Here is a 14,481-nt window from a genome sequence, read left to right on the forward strand (position 1 = left end):
TAACCTGTTGTAAGCATGCATGCTAAAGGCTAAATGGATCTACGGTTTCAGCCCAGACTTAGTTTGGGCAAAACACTTTATACTATGAATTTTTCTTTCAAAAAGAGCACGTTAAGGATATATCTACTTAGGATTTTGCAGTCAGGTGTGAGCCTTCTCTGCTTATGCTCTGAACTGTCCAGAAGCTATGATTGCATTAGTTTAGTGCTGAAATAGCATTAGTTTACTAGTGAGTCTGAGTTAATATATATATGGTCTCTTTGCTAACAGGATGGTAAATAAGCTAAAGTCTGCCCAAAAAGTTAAGTATAGATGTAATTTAGAGTTTTCTCCTCTGTTCCCATTAGCTTGGGTTTTAGAGAAATGACTTAGGAACAAGAAATAAAGAGCATTCAAAGTGCAGGAAAATTATGACCTTGACTGCAGTCACTTTCACATCTCTCAAAATTATCTGCAGGATCAGTCTCTGTGGGCTCCTAGTCCTCAAGAAATGAGAAGGGAACTAATAACCTATGATGCTTTTGTTTACTACTTAGGGTGTGAATGTAGGAAGTAAGCCTTGGTTATAGGTTTGCTTTGAGAAAGGAGAGGAGAAAGTGTAACAGCTGGTTTGCTATTGTGTAATCTTTAGCACCCTCTGTAGTCGTTTCTGAAAATATGACTGTGTATTTGATACTTCTGAAATTATGGGAGTGCTTCAATCATGAAAATCCAGGCTTATCTTTGGCTAGGTATATCAGGATAAGAAATACTGTGTATATTGAAAGTTTGCTTCACGTTTTCAGATTCTTCCAACTGCTCAGCGCTTGCTGGATGAGCTGTTATCTTCTCAGTCTACTGCCATCAACACAGTGTGTGGAGCCCCAGGTAACCTTGATGTATCTTATTTCAGTAACCTGTGTCACAGATAGGAAGTGGATATATTTCCATTGCATTGTGTTTCTGAACTGGTCTGTTACCATGTAGCTGGGATTGCAGGTGGAGTTCAAGGAAAAGGGATAAGTACAGGCATTTACATGCATATACGGCACAGCAACAGGCACTTGCTGGGGTAATGGATGCCTTGGAGTGTATGCAGAGGAAGGGAGCATCAGGCAATGCACCTTTCTAACAAGAGTTTTTTTCTTTTTAAGTCAGTATTAATTCCTGGAAGTGTTGATTGGAGGGGGCCTCTCCAACCTCCTACTTGAAACAGGACTGTTTGCAACACTAGATTGGGTTAGCTGTGGCTTGGGCTAGCTTAGCCAAGTCCTGGTTACCAGAAACGTTACAGAGTATTCCTGTTTTAGTGCTGCATTACCCTTTTGATCAAGAATTTTTTCCTAATGTTCAATATGAATACTCTTTTTTATCATCTTCTACTACCAAGAAGAGTTTGTCTGCATTGTGTTTGTGATTCCAAGTAGTTGTAGGCTGTTAATGATCACCCCTCACCCTCTCCTTTTTGGATTAAATTAGCCCATCTTCCTCAGTCTCACCTCATAGGTCATGTGCCCCCCAACTATCTTGATACCCCTCCACTATATCCTCTCGTTTCTCAGTATCGTTCCTGGTCTGAGGGACCCAAAAGTGGATACGGTATTCCAGGTATAACTTTACCAGTGCCAGGTAGAGAGGCATAAAATAAGTTCCTTAAATCTGCTAGCTGTGCTTTTCTTAATATAGCCTAGTTTGCAGGTTGTTTTTTTTTGTTTTGTGTTTTCAGTGAAAGTTTGCCGTTGGTTTGTGTTCAGCTTGGCATCCACCATAATCACCAAACCCTATCAGCTACTCATCCATTTGGTTTTCAATCTGTACTGATGCATGGGGTTTTCTGTCCCAGGTACAGAAGTTTACATTTTTCCTCACTGAACTTCATGAGGTTTCTGTTGGTACAGTCCTTGAATTCCTCCTAGTCCCACTGGTTGTAGCACTACCATTCAGCATGCCAGCCATGTCTCCCAATTTAGCGTTGTCAGTGGTTAAGGTAATGTTATGATAGCATTTTGAGATAGTTCTGAATAGTGAGTTCTGCAACGGGTGAAATAAACTGAGTAACACTGCCTGTGTGCTCCCTGTAATCTCTGTGGTTGGGCACACAGAGGAAAATATCTTCAAAGCCTGCAGACTGTATATGTGTTATTCTTTTGTCGAGATCCCACTGCTGGACCCTCTGCATCAGATCAAAGCACCTGGTACTTAGATGAATCTACTCTGAGTGACAACATAAAGAAAACCCTTCATAAATTCTGTGGACCCTCTCCTGTTGTTTTCAGGTAAACTGTTTCCCATTGAAGGGAAAATGTGATATTCATGTAACCTCTAAGCTCATTCACTGTATAGCTTGAACCCTTATGTGATGCCATGGACTGAAGGATGCTTAGTTTTGTGGTCACTCTTCTAGACTGCATTTTTGCATAGTTTGTCCAATGTTATTTCAGTAGAGCACACTGTATTTGCACAATACCTTGCTTGTGTGGTGTTCTCGGTCTTGTTATGCATCCTGTCTTTTAGGTTATGCATGTCTGTCCCATTTAAGGTACAGATATAATTCTGGATGTAGAGTATACTCAAGATTTTGAATGGCTGTGCTTGATTTATTTTTTTCCCATCCCTGCTCTTCTGTTTTATCTACAGTGATGTGAATTCAATGTATCTCTCTTCCACGGAGCCACCAGCTGCTGCTGAGTGGGCCTGTCTCCTGCGTCCCTTGCGAGGAAGAGAGCCTGAAGGAATCTGGAACCTGCTTTCCATTGTGCGGGAGATGTTTAAGAGACGGGATAGCAATGCAGCTCCTTTGCTGGAGATTCTGACTGACCAGTGTCTCAACTATGAGCAGGTATTCAAATCTCTTTGCTCTGGGGCGAAATTCTGGGGAACCAGGCTGAGCCAATGGCTGGTGCCATGTGCCTGTACAATCCATGGCTGAATAAATTTTTTTAACAGTCTGTATGCATTATGGGCATGTGCTTCTTCACGCTAAAATGATGTTACAGTTTGGTCTCATGCTGATTTTTACTGTATCCCATAAATACCTCAATCCTTTAACATGAATATATGGAGTCTGAACTCTTGTTCAGCACATTTGATTTGATTTCTGCCCAGTCAAGGTGATTTATTTTAATGGGTTTTTTTTCTAAACAATGTACATCACATATGAGCTGTCATTTTGATAAAAACTAAAGATACATGTTGGATGGTAGAATCTCAGATTCTTTTGTTATTTTTGTAGAAGATATCTTTTGATGGGTTTAAGTAATAAATTTTTTGATATATATATTTATTTAATAATATTAGGAAAAAGGTTTCCTTTGACAGTTCAGGACACTGATCTTGCTCTGTAATATAAATTGCAGTGTAAGTTTCCTTATTGCTTTATCACATACCTCAACTTTGAGCAGGGGAAAGGAAATGCTTCATTTATGACATTTGTTCGCTTTTTCCCTCCAAGTTTGAAGGCCTCTAGTAAGAGAACCTCCTGTGATTGTTTTGTTCTGTGGGCATGTGCCTTCTAACCAGAGAAGTTTTGAAAGGCCCTTAGTTCTCACAAACCAATACTGCTTTAATGCTCATAGTTGTTTTGGAGTCAAATGAAAACATGGTGCTAGCTACAGATCCCATTTCCTTGTGGTTATGAGGTTAAGTGAGAACAGGGGATGAGATGTTGGCCACAACACAGCTCACTGAACTTTTTCTTCTGCAGATAACCGGGTGGTGGTACAGTGTACGAACATCTGCATCACACAGCAGTGCTAGCGGGCACACAGGACGCAGCAATGGCCAGTCAGAAGTAGCTGCTCATGCCTGTGCAAGTATGTGTGATGAGATGGTGGTTCTTTGGAGGCTGGCTGTCCTTGACCCAACTATTAGTCCACAGAGGTGAGCACCAGAATCAGATCCAGTGTCTCATTTATTTCTGTGATATTCAAGCACGCTCAAGAGTTTCTTCCTGTAGATGTCTTGTGTTTGTATCATTACCTCATTACCTGTTCAACCATTAGTCCTTCTGGACTATGCGCTATGTAAGGTTCAAGAGCACTATTATTACTTTAAACCTTAATTGCTATTGCTGCTCACTCTTAGCAACATCATGTGGTGTGAATAATTTGTTTTCTGAGAGCTCTCTTTTACATGTGAGTGTAATTCTGCATTTCAGTGTCCCAGTGGAGAACATTTCATTGAATGATAACACTGGCTACCAATAAATTTTAATGCTTTCTAAATTTAACTATTCAGCAGTTTAATGGATTTCTGTTTAGCCCAATCATTCACTGTTGTCTGTTTCAAGATGAACCATTTCTTGCTTTCTGTGCTCTTAGGGAGTTTATTCTCTGCAGTGTATTGGTAAACAGTGTCACCGGTGTGTGATTTTCAGTCAGTGTTTTCAATTGTCCGAGGAAAAATTGTGAGGCTTCTTCAGGTTTCTAAAGCATATTGTGCCTTGGTTAATCACTGCCGTCTTTATTTAGCACCAGTTGAATAGCAGTGGAGGTACTGAGGGCTTGTGTTGAGATACTGTGGTTGACATTGTAATAATTTATTTTGTACATGTAGGCTACAAAGTGTGTTGTGTAAAATGTACTGAATTAGTTTAATGTCCTATAAGTGCTCAGAAGAAGTTTTTCAGAACAAATGAAAACAGGATGGTATTTTCAATACAGTTACGCATTAACAGGATTTGCTTTCTGTGAATTGTTGCGTAACATTAATAAAGTGCCTTATCTATGTAAGGTACATCAGGGACACTAAAATGGATGCAGTTTCTGTCTTGTACAGTTTACAATATGAAGTAGCTAAATACAGGAGATGAAGACAAATCAAAAACTGTAGGAAACTGGGAATGAAGCTTAAAATAAACACAAACATCAATCAGATCACATAGAAAAACCAGAAAAGATTTTGGCTTTTAATAAAGTATGAAGTTGTGCTATGTGTATTCATATTTGAGTTATCTGATGCAGTTCAGATTTGCTCAGATCTCCTACTTGAGCTCATGCAAAATTGAAATGCTCCTTCTTGATTACCTATTCTCTTGGCATTTGAACAGTCACCAAGAAGAACCCTCTTCTACCCATCCTTGCTATTCTTTCCAGTGAATCATAAGGAGACTTGCTACCTTATTCCTAATTCATTGCAGGCTCTCATCCTTATGTGACCTTTCCTGAGTAGTTCCCCCTTCTTTTTCCTTCTGAAAATCCTCTCCTTGATTAAGCCCTACCAGTCTGCTCCCTTGTTAATTAATTTCTTTAATGGGCAAATAGAAGCAGTCCATTTTGTTTAGACCCTTTTGTCCTAAGACCCTTTGCACCTAAATTGGGTCACCCTGTTTTGATTTGATTTTTTTGTTCTTTTGCTTTTGATAGGAAATCTGGGAGGATTGAAGTGTTGGGCTTGTACCTCAAATCTCTGAAATCTGTGGCAGAAACAAGATGGCAGTTGATTCAGACACTTGGTGCAATTTCTAGAAATGTCTTCTCCTCTTCTTGAATTAGATCACCCAAATGTGTAATCTATTTAGACTATCTTGCCAATATGCTTAGGCCCTACCTGAGATTTGGAGCTGGGAAATGCAGAAATACTTTGTTCTTCCCATGGTAATACGGGGCATGGGACTAACTGCTGTGTAATTTAAGTCTATATAACCCTACCAGCTTGCTTCTTCCTCAGAGTTATTTGAACATCAGTTATTTTTGTCTTGTTCTGTGCCTATGGCTTGCAACAGTTTATTCTCCTGAGGACAGCCTGCTAAATCCTAAATTAAATTGTTGGGCTCTAGATAAGCATGCCAGGGTAAAGAGGTAAGTGCATGGGAGGTAGATTAGGTGGTCCTGTCTGGCATTGTGCTTCCCTGGGTACGCTGTTTAGATTGTACTTTTGAACGTCTTGACTGGAGTTGTTCACAGGGCCATTTCACAGCTGCTGCAAACTGTTTTATGAATGATTCCAAGAGCAGTTCCCCATGGCACCCTCTGGTCTCAGACTGCTGAGGCTCACATTGCTAATACCTTATCTGGGGCAGATAAGCAAACCAGGCAGACAGTATTTCATTTGAAACCTCCCAGTTTGTATTGTGCTTTCATGTTGGTACTGTTTGCATTTTGCTTCTATATCATGGGCCTGTCTAGGACTTGGTTGTTAATATACCTGTTTCCTTTTTTCAGCTTGTCTTCTTACTAATGCTGTCTATACTTAATTCAGCAGAAGATTTTTCTGACCAAAAGGAGGAGGTGTTCGGTGGGTTAAGAGGTAGTTTGTCACAGGTGCATTTTGTGTCTGCTTTCTAACCTGTCCTCTTACTTCTTCTCTTAGGCGCAGGGACCTTTGCTCACAGCTCAGACAGTGGCAGCTGAAAGTCATAGATAATGTTAAGAGGGGTCAGCACAAGAAATCACTGGAGAAGCTCTTCCAGGGTTTCAAGCCAGCTGTGGAAGCCTGTTACTTCAACTGGGAGGAAGCTTATCCCATTCCTGGGATTACATATAGCAGCACTGACAAGAAGAACTCATTCTGTTGGGTAAAGGCCATCCAGCAGAGGAGCTGCCGGTTGCAGTGTGCAGAAACTGCCTGTGAGGCTGGTAGAACCCACGGACAGGAGCCCGGGGGACCATGTCTGCAGCCTGGGGACAGGCTACGTCCCTCTCCCCAGGAGCCAGCAGTTCGTCCGAAGGAACTTACTGGAAAGCGGAAAGTTGTCTCTGAAACGCCGCAGAGGGTTCTCAGACGACTTTCAGCAGAAGGTGATAAAGCTGTGTATAAGACTGCAGTGGGTAAAGCAAAGTTGCCAGTGAGCAAAGGCTTGACCAGTAAACATAGTGGGAAACGCCGCATGAGCAGTGAAGACAGCTCTCTGGAGCCGGACTTGGCAGAGATGAGCCTGGATGACAGCAGCTTGGCTCTGGGGGCAGAAGCCAGCAACACATTTAGTTTTACAGAAAGCCCACTGAGCAGGAGCTACAGGGACACCTTTGAGGAGGATGGTGGGGTGTACTTCTCTGAGGGACCTGAGCCCAGTGTCAGGAGCAGTTCCATGGCCAAGAAATCACCCAAGGATTCTGTGGGGGAAATGGGTAGTGGTGATGATGACCTGCCTTCTGCAGATGAGAACAGCGGTGGTGTGAGCCTGAAGCCAGAAGAAGTGGGAGAGAATGGTGCAGCAGGGGGAGGGGATGATGGAGAAGAGGAAGACGATTACCAGGTATACTATCTGAATCCACAAGAGGTAGCCAAGGAAGATGATGACAAAGCTGAAGGAGGAAATGAAGAGGAGCAGGATATATTTGCTGGTATAAAGCCTCTGGAGCAGGAGAACCGGATGGAGGTGAGCTGAATCTAGTTCAAAACACTGATGTTTTGAACTAGAACCAGATGGAGGTGAGCTGAATCTAGTTCAAAACATGTGATGTATACATCATGGTCTCGCCTCCCTCCTAGTTGTCATACTTAACCTAGTATGTTGTTAAATCAAGTGCATAACTATAATGTCATGACCCATTGTATCATAAGGTATCTACAGTCTTAATGCAGTGGTGTCACATGTCTGTTTACCACAAACTTGACTTCCTCTTTCTGTGCTAACTTAAGTGTGTCCCAGTTTTAGCTGGTACCATCTCACACTCCAGGATTTACAAATGTAGGCAAAACAGTATGTGCTTCTTTCCTAGTCTCACTCTTGGAAATGGCAAAATTGAGCTGAGTTTAAAAATAAGTAAGACCGAGGCATGCCCAGCAGGAAAAATTTAAATCCAACCATGTAGGCAGAAATTCTCTGGAAAGCCAGAGGCAATCTAAATAGACTGTGTCACATTCGTGTAATAACCTCAAAATATGTTTAGATCTTGCACCTATATGAGCAAACAGCTGAAATGGAGATGCATGTAAATGGTTATAGTCAGTCAGTTTGCGTTTTAGTTTTTTTTGAGTTATTCTCTGATCTCTTATAGCACTTGGAGGGAGGATGGGACTTAATCATGGAAGAAAAGGCTTTTTAGCGGAGTGCTTAAAGGGATGGTGGTAAGGGTCCAGGCAAGGAGGACTCTGAGAACACCTGCTGCAGAAATTAATTGAGAATTGTGTTTGCAGAGTCTTTGAGACAAGTGGTTTGAGCTAGCTCCAGCCTAGGGTAGTGTGGTTTGAATATGACCATCTGTTCTTTCTTGCAGATCCTGTTTGCCTGTGCAGAGGCCCTGTATGCACATGGATACAGTAATGAAGCATGCCGCTTAACTGTAGAGCTTGCCAGGGACCTACTGGCCAACCCTCCAGATCTCAAAGTGGAGCAGCCACCAACTAAGGTAGAGAGAGAGCGCTTGTCTAGTTTTGGGGGTAGAGGGTAAGTTAGAAGGAATATGTGGGATGGATACAACAGCATTCCCAGGCATTTCTCATTTGCTGTGATTCAAGGCCCTTCACTGATGCTTCCTCTGGGTTGAACTTCTCTGGATGTCATTAATGTGCCTGATCACTGTGCGTGTGTGGGTGAATAAAAGGGAGAAAAAAAGTAAGAGGCCATTCAGCAGGACTTGGAGTCTTCAGAAACTCAAGTTTAGTTAAAAGCTTCTTCACTTTTTCTTATGCTTCAGAGAGAAGCTTGGTTTGTCTGCTAAAAGCTGCAGCTCCTTTAGGAATCTATTTTAAATCTCATTGAACAAACCCCACCCTATTTAACATCAGCTTCAAAGGATGTTTTGTTTAAGAAATACTTGCTACTGTGTGCTATGAGATTATACAGCAGACATAAGAAGTCTTGATTTTTGTGCAGCTCTGTGCAGGTGACCTGCCTGTTTCTTGTGGTTTTCTCCAAAACTTTAGTCTCCTATTTCATAATGTGCACCACTGGAATGTTAGAATTTTTGCTGTTTCAGGATAGAGGGTTGGAGAGGAAAGAAATAAGCATAAACTTATGGAAAATCACTTGTAGTGGCACTAAGCAGTGTTTGTTGTATAGAAGGGTTCCTTTGGAAGGGACAGGCATGGAACATCTGCCTGCACAGCATCAGTCCAATAGTGGACATATGTCTTATCAACAGGCCAGCTCTTCCACTGTGTTGTGCTGGGATGAGATAGGGGAAGGAATGATGTTCATCAGTAACCACTGGTATTTGTGATTCCTCAGCAAGGGGAATAAAATTTAAATGTGTTTTATTCTTTCTGCTGTCTACTGATTATTGCAAAGGGTAGGAGAACAAGCATAGAATCATTTAGGATGTTTAGGAAAGTGTCCTGTGACAAATTTCTCCTCAAACAGGGCAAAAAGAACAAGGTATCAACCAGCAAGCAGACTTGGATGGCAACCAACACTTTGTCTAAAGCTGCTTTCCTGCTGACTGTGTTGAGTGAGCGGCTGGAGTACCACAACCTGGCCTTCCGAATAGGAATGTTTGCTCTGGAGCTGCAGAGACCACCTGCCTCTACAAAGGCTCTGGAGGTATGAAACATCTCAAAAAGGCAGTATCCATAAGCAACATTGTGCTGCTTGAATGCTTTTGCTCATGTGGTTCCCATTTCAGCTTTGGGAGTTTGGTTATGCTTTTATATGTTTCCTTAAAATTGATTGCAGCGGGACTAAATGGATTGTGTGCGCATTCCATTAGCACATGTTGACCTGCCAGAAAAATGATTAGAAGTATCACTTCATCTGGGGTTACCTTCATTGATAGGAAGCTCAGACCTCATGTGCCAACTAGCCTTGGTTTCACATGAAGCTACAGGCTTGAAAATACTTAAATGAATACAAAATCTCTTATGAATATATTATGTCAATTAGAACAGTTTACTACTTATCTTAAATATGTTTCCAGTTTGCTTGGCTAATCTGGGGAAAATAAAGCCACTTGTAAATGGAATTGTCCATATTCGCATTGGTGAAATGGTTTGAAACTTATTCCTTAGGGTGAGTTGGTGCAATTGTTACATGTTTGAAAATTGTTGCTCTTGCTGATATCTCATTTGTTGGCAAGTGAACACGTGCATTGTGCAGGCATATTATGTTGGACACTGCTTGATTACTATTAGGCTTCCTGTTTAGAAAAAAAGAAGTGTCCAGTTAAGACCTTGTCTGTATGATTTGCAGCTGCCTTGCTTTTCACTGCAGGGTTGTGCAGTCCCTGGAGGTGTGTATTGTTGCTAGGTGTCCACCAGCTACACTTGTTATGCTGATTATCTGTACTTCTTACAGTCTGATTAGAAGATTGTGAGATTGGCAGTCACTTGCTAGCTAAAAGAAAACAATCACTTTCACATGTTAAGAATGGAGAGAATGCAGGAATGCCACAGAGTAGTGAAATGTAATGGTCTTCATCCTGGTGGTGTACATGCTGCTACCCCATGCCCATTCTTCTGCTAGTCAGTCTCTGTTGCCTCAAATGGGTATATTACTTAACATAGCATCCTTTTTTCCTACAATTAAGAGTAATCACCTTTTCCACTGACTTATACAGTTAAATGCTTCTCCCGATGTTCTTATGAAAGCTGATGTGTTTTTTTTCTGTATGCAGCTCAAGAGTGATACTTTGAGTAAAAAAATTTGTGTATAAATATGAGGCAAGACTTGTATTAGATTTGAAAATCTGTGTTCAGTGTGGAGAGAATGGTAAAGGTAGATAGGGTGTTAAGAGTTGCTGTAATTTAATGATCTGATAAAAACTATTGCTGTACCTTAACATATGTATAGGGAAAAATGGTCCACTACTGACAGGGCCTGTGCTGATGACAGCTTCTTCTGTTTCCTTGTGGATACTACCAGGTGAAGCTGGCATATCAGGAGTCTGAGATTGTAGCCCTGTTGAAGAAGATTCCCTTGGGCACTAATGAGATGAACACTATTCGAGGAAGAGCTGAAGAACTGCGAGAAGGAACATTATGTGATTACCGTCCTGTCCTGCCTCTGATGTTGGCTAGCTTTATATTTGATGTTCTGTGCACTCCAGGTACTGTCTGCATTGGCTTGAGTGTGCAAAAGGCATGTTCTGAGATGCCAGATCTTGAGGGGTTTTCAAAGAGAAACTGTCTTCTGTGTAAGAACAACCTAATCTTGATTCTTCACACACTGTCCTTGCTCTTCACTTCCATGTTGCTCTAGAGGTACTTTGTGCCTCAATGGAATTATCTCTCCTTCTGCTTACATTTGAAACCAACTGGAAACTTACCACATTTCAGCACTCTGTGTGTGTTTGTAAAATAGTTATAAATGACTGACTTTTCTAATCTTATGCTGGTTGTATTCAGAGGAAGCTAATATAAAACTAGTATTTAAAAAAGAACACAACAACCTAGGATTAGAAGGACTTGGCAATATACCTGCCTGGTTTGGAGCCTTCTGAGTTTAGAGAGAGAAAGGGAAAAAAATCCAAGACAGTGCTGTGGTCGTGAAACTGGTACAAGGTAATAGGACCACAGGAAGCTCTGCAAATTCAGAAAGCTCTCAGAAATGGCTTTTACCTTGAGGTCTAGTTTGAAAGGTGACCACTAATTCTCGTCTTCTTTCAGTGGTTTCTCCTACAGGCTCTAGACCCCCAAGCCGTAATTGGAATAATGAAATGCCTGGAGATGAAGAGCTTGGTTTTGAGGCAGCTGTTGCTGCTCTTGGTAAGAGTCTTTTGCAAGAAATGTCCTTTTTCATCCATGTTCTGCATCCTGCCTCATTGTAGATGGTGAGAGTTAGTAGTTCATTCCAGTTTGGTGCAGAAATGAAAGTGTTTGCACAGTTTATCAGAACCAGATGCAGAAGGATTCTGCATGCCAGGGTTGAGGTACCTCTGCAAAGCTGTGAGAAATGGAAGGAGAATACAGGACAGGAACTGAACGTTAAAGTAGTAACATGAATTTTAGCTTTCTTCTTGCTCTTTTGTCACAGAGGATGTATTGCTTGGACTTTAATGGAGATGGACAGTTTCAGAGAACAAAAGGCAATCATTTCAGAAGAGGTTAGACAATGATAGTGAAAGACTAGCAGAAGTACTCTCAAGATTATCATATAATTCAGGATCTTAGCATAATACTGGATTCTTGCATCATTTATCAGCTTCAACAACAAAGCAGTGATTATACATATAATGTCGACAATACGATATGCCTGTTTTAAAGCAGCATGCAAAAGGGAATAGCATGGATTAAACAAGGCCTGTCCTCTCTTTCCTCATCTCTGAAAGGAGGAAGATGAGTTCTTTATGGTGTGGGAATGCTGGCTTGTAGCATCTGCAGAAACTGGAAAAGTTTGTTTCAAGATGGAGTTGTGGGTTTGCCTGGACTCTTTTCCTGTGGCATATTAGGATCTGGTTGTTCTGAGAGTTGTAGCAAGCTTAGTATTCTGGGGATAGACAGCAGCTCCTGTGTATTCATGACCTACTTCTGAAGTTAACAGAAAAATAGGGGGGTGGGGGGAAATCTTCTTTTGCCTGTGACAGGGAAGTGAATAAAATAGTCTGAGGTATAGATAGTGTTCAGGATGTGGTGTAGTCCCATGGGCTCACTTGTCTCTTCATCCCCTCTTTTCTGGCCTGCAGGCATGAAAACAACTGTCAGTGAAGCAGAACATCCTCTGTTGTGTGAAGGCACCCGAAGGGAGAAAGGGGATCTGGCACTAGCCCTGATGATTACTTACAAGGATGATCAGTCTAAGCTGAAGAAGGTGAGTTTCCCTTTAAAAGGGGAGAGGGAGATGCAGACCAAACCATGTTTGGGTTTTGATGGATTTGATAGTTTTGCCAGTGAGCGTAAGTTGCTTTGTCATGTACTGATGATTTACAAGCTATGTGGTAGTGTTTGTGTTCTTCCACTGATGCAAAATCTGATTGTGCAGTGTGCATTGCCCTGGAAGAGGCACTCTTTCCATGGGTTTCTTAAGGTCCAGCTGGGAGATGTGTTCTCACTGCTTTTGCTTTTGCTTACCTGCTAAAACAAGTCCTTTGTCCCAGGGGTTTCCAGTGTGCACCATGTGTGTGGTCTGGGGATTGATTCTGTTTTGCTGCAGGGATGTTGGCCTGCAGAACAGTGTATCTAGCAAACCCTTTGTTTGTTAATCTCTCACCTCTTTGATATACTAGTTTAGTCCACCTGTGCCTCAATTTCCTATGCAAGAAAGATAGTAAAACTCTGCCCCCTCCACCACAAAGCAGGAAAAATATCAAAAACTGCTGAAGCTTTAGGAAGGGTTTTATTAATCTTTTATATTCAGAAACATTTCTACCCAGCAAGAATATTATTAGTGTCTTTCTGTCTCCTAAAGTACAAGCACTTTTGCTATACTCTTCTCTGCTACAGGGAATAACAAGGACACTGTGATATCAGTCATCTGCAAATAAATGCTCGTGGTGTTCATTTCGTGTGGAGAATGAACAGTAGAAATGGACAAACCTATAAAATGTGGTTATGCATTGTTCCCCAATTATGTAATAAGTAAGGATAAGAAAGAGTTATTGTAGGCCGGTAGAAGGCAGTTTCTCTAGTGTCTGAAAGTCTCAGAAGGCTTTACCAGTTTCTCAATAATGGTATGACAGGATTTTTTGGATGGTGAGCAAAGAATTTTGGTGACTTAAACAAGAACATCTAAGGACTGGCAGAACTAAACATAGAGTCCTCTGTTCTGTCCTTGATGTACCAGAATTACTTCTGTATTGTGAGTTTTGGGTGCTTTCCAAATAAAGCCAGTGGCTTTTTGAAGTGAAAATGGGGATATTGCTGAGTACAAATGAATCTTTGCTTCTTCAGTAATGTAGGCCACATGGCTCTCAACTGTGCATCACTGATCTTCAGTGCAGGAAGACGATGCCTGCTTTCTAGAGAATAAACATTTTCTTTTTTTTCCAACCAAATGGAATTTATTGTCCACCAGGAAGCTGGTTTGGTACTTTCCCTCTATGTCTTAGTGTAATGGCTCTTCCTTTTTTTTTTTCCTTGCTGTTAAAGATTTTAGACAAACTCCTGGACAGAGAGAGTCAAACTCACAAACCACAGACTCTGAGTTCCTTCTACTCATCCAGCAAGCCTACAGTAGCAAATCAAAAATCTCCTTCCAAACATGCTGCCCAGTCCACTGCAGCAATCCAGCAGCTTCCAGGGACTTCTGTCACTCAGCAAGCTGCTGTAAGCACTGCAGTCCAGAGCAGTCCCGAGAACTTTGTGGAGAAGAGTGCACAGGGTAAGAGGTGCTGTGTAAGGGCTATGCTGAAACCCTTCTGTTATCAGTGCAAAATTGACACTGTACATTTTTGTCTGTTTTGGGAAGTAGTCAGAGTGATGTATATTACCATCTGGCTGCTTCGTGGTTAGTAGAACGTCATTCCCCTGTTACCTGTTTGGCTGGATCCATTTCGGTACACATTGTTGTTGCATAGAAATTCAAGCTAATTTTCAGGTTTTCTTATCTTGAGCCAGGTGTATAACCAGTTAACATAAAACTACTGTGATTCCGTCTTTTAGGTTTGCATCACAGAGGTGCAATATTTCAAAAAGTTGCACACTGAGTCAGGTACCTTCATACAGGATAAATAACTAAGATTGCTGAAG

General features: G+C 41.5%; 1 protein-coding gene across 3 annotated transcripts in view; it reads left to right on the forward strand.

Moving 5' to 3' along the window:
• Positions 1-14,481, forward strand: part of ZSWIM8 (zinc finger SWIM-type containing 8) — a 64,851-nt gene that overhangs the window by 36,746 nt on the left and 13,624 nt on the right. For all 3 annotated transcript variants that reach the window (XR_012776165.1, XR_012776164.1, XM_075505106.1), the window contains exons 6-16: positions 786-867; positions 2,135-2,255; positions 2,617-2,818; positions 3,683-3,858; positions 6,289-7,297; positions 8,139-8,270; positions 9,224-9,403; positions 10,721-10,904; positions 11,464-11,562; positions 12,480-12,604; positions 13,882-14,113. Coding sequence is in view for 1 of the 3 variants with exons in the window: in XM_075505106.1 (XP_075361221.1) it covers positions 786-867; positions 2,135-2,255; positions 2,617-2,818; positions 3,683-3,858; positions 6,289-7,297; positions 8,139-8,270; positions 9,224-9,403; positions 10,721-10,904; positions 11,464-11,562; positions 12,480-12,604; positions 13,882-14,113 (2,542 nt within the window). In the remaining 2 variants the exon portion in view is untranslated. The remainder of the gene's footprint in view (positions 1-785; positions 868-2,134; positions 2,256-2,616; positions 2,819-3,682; positions 3,859-6,288; positions 7,298-8,138; positions 8,271-9,223; positions 9,404-10,720; positions 10,905-11,463; positions 11,563-12,479; positions 12,605-13,881; positions 14,114-14,481) is intronic.

Source organism: Mycteria americana, chromosome 6 (genome assembly GCF_035582795.1).
Source record: "Mycteria americana isolate JAX WOST 10 ecotype Jacksonville Zoo and Gardens chromosome 6, USCA_MyAme_1.0, whole genome shotgun sequence".
Lineage (NCBI taxonomy): Eukaryota > Metazoa > Chordata > Aves > Ciconiiformes > Ciconiidae > Mycteria > Mycteria americana.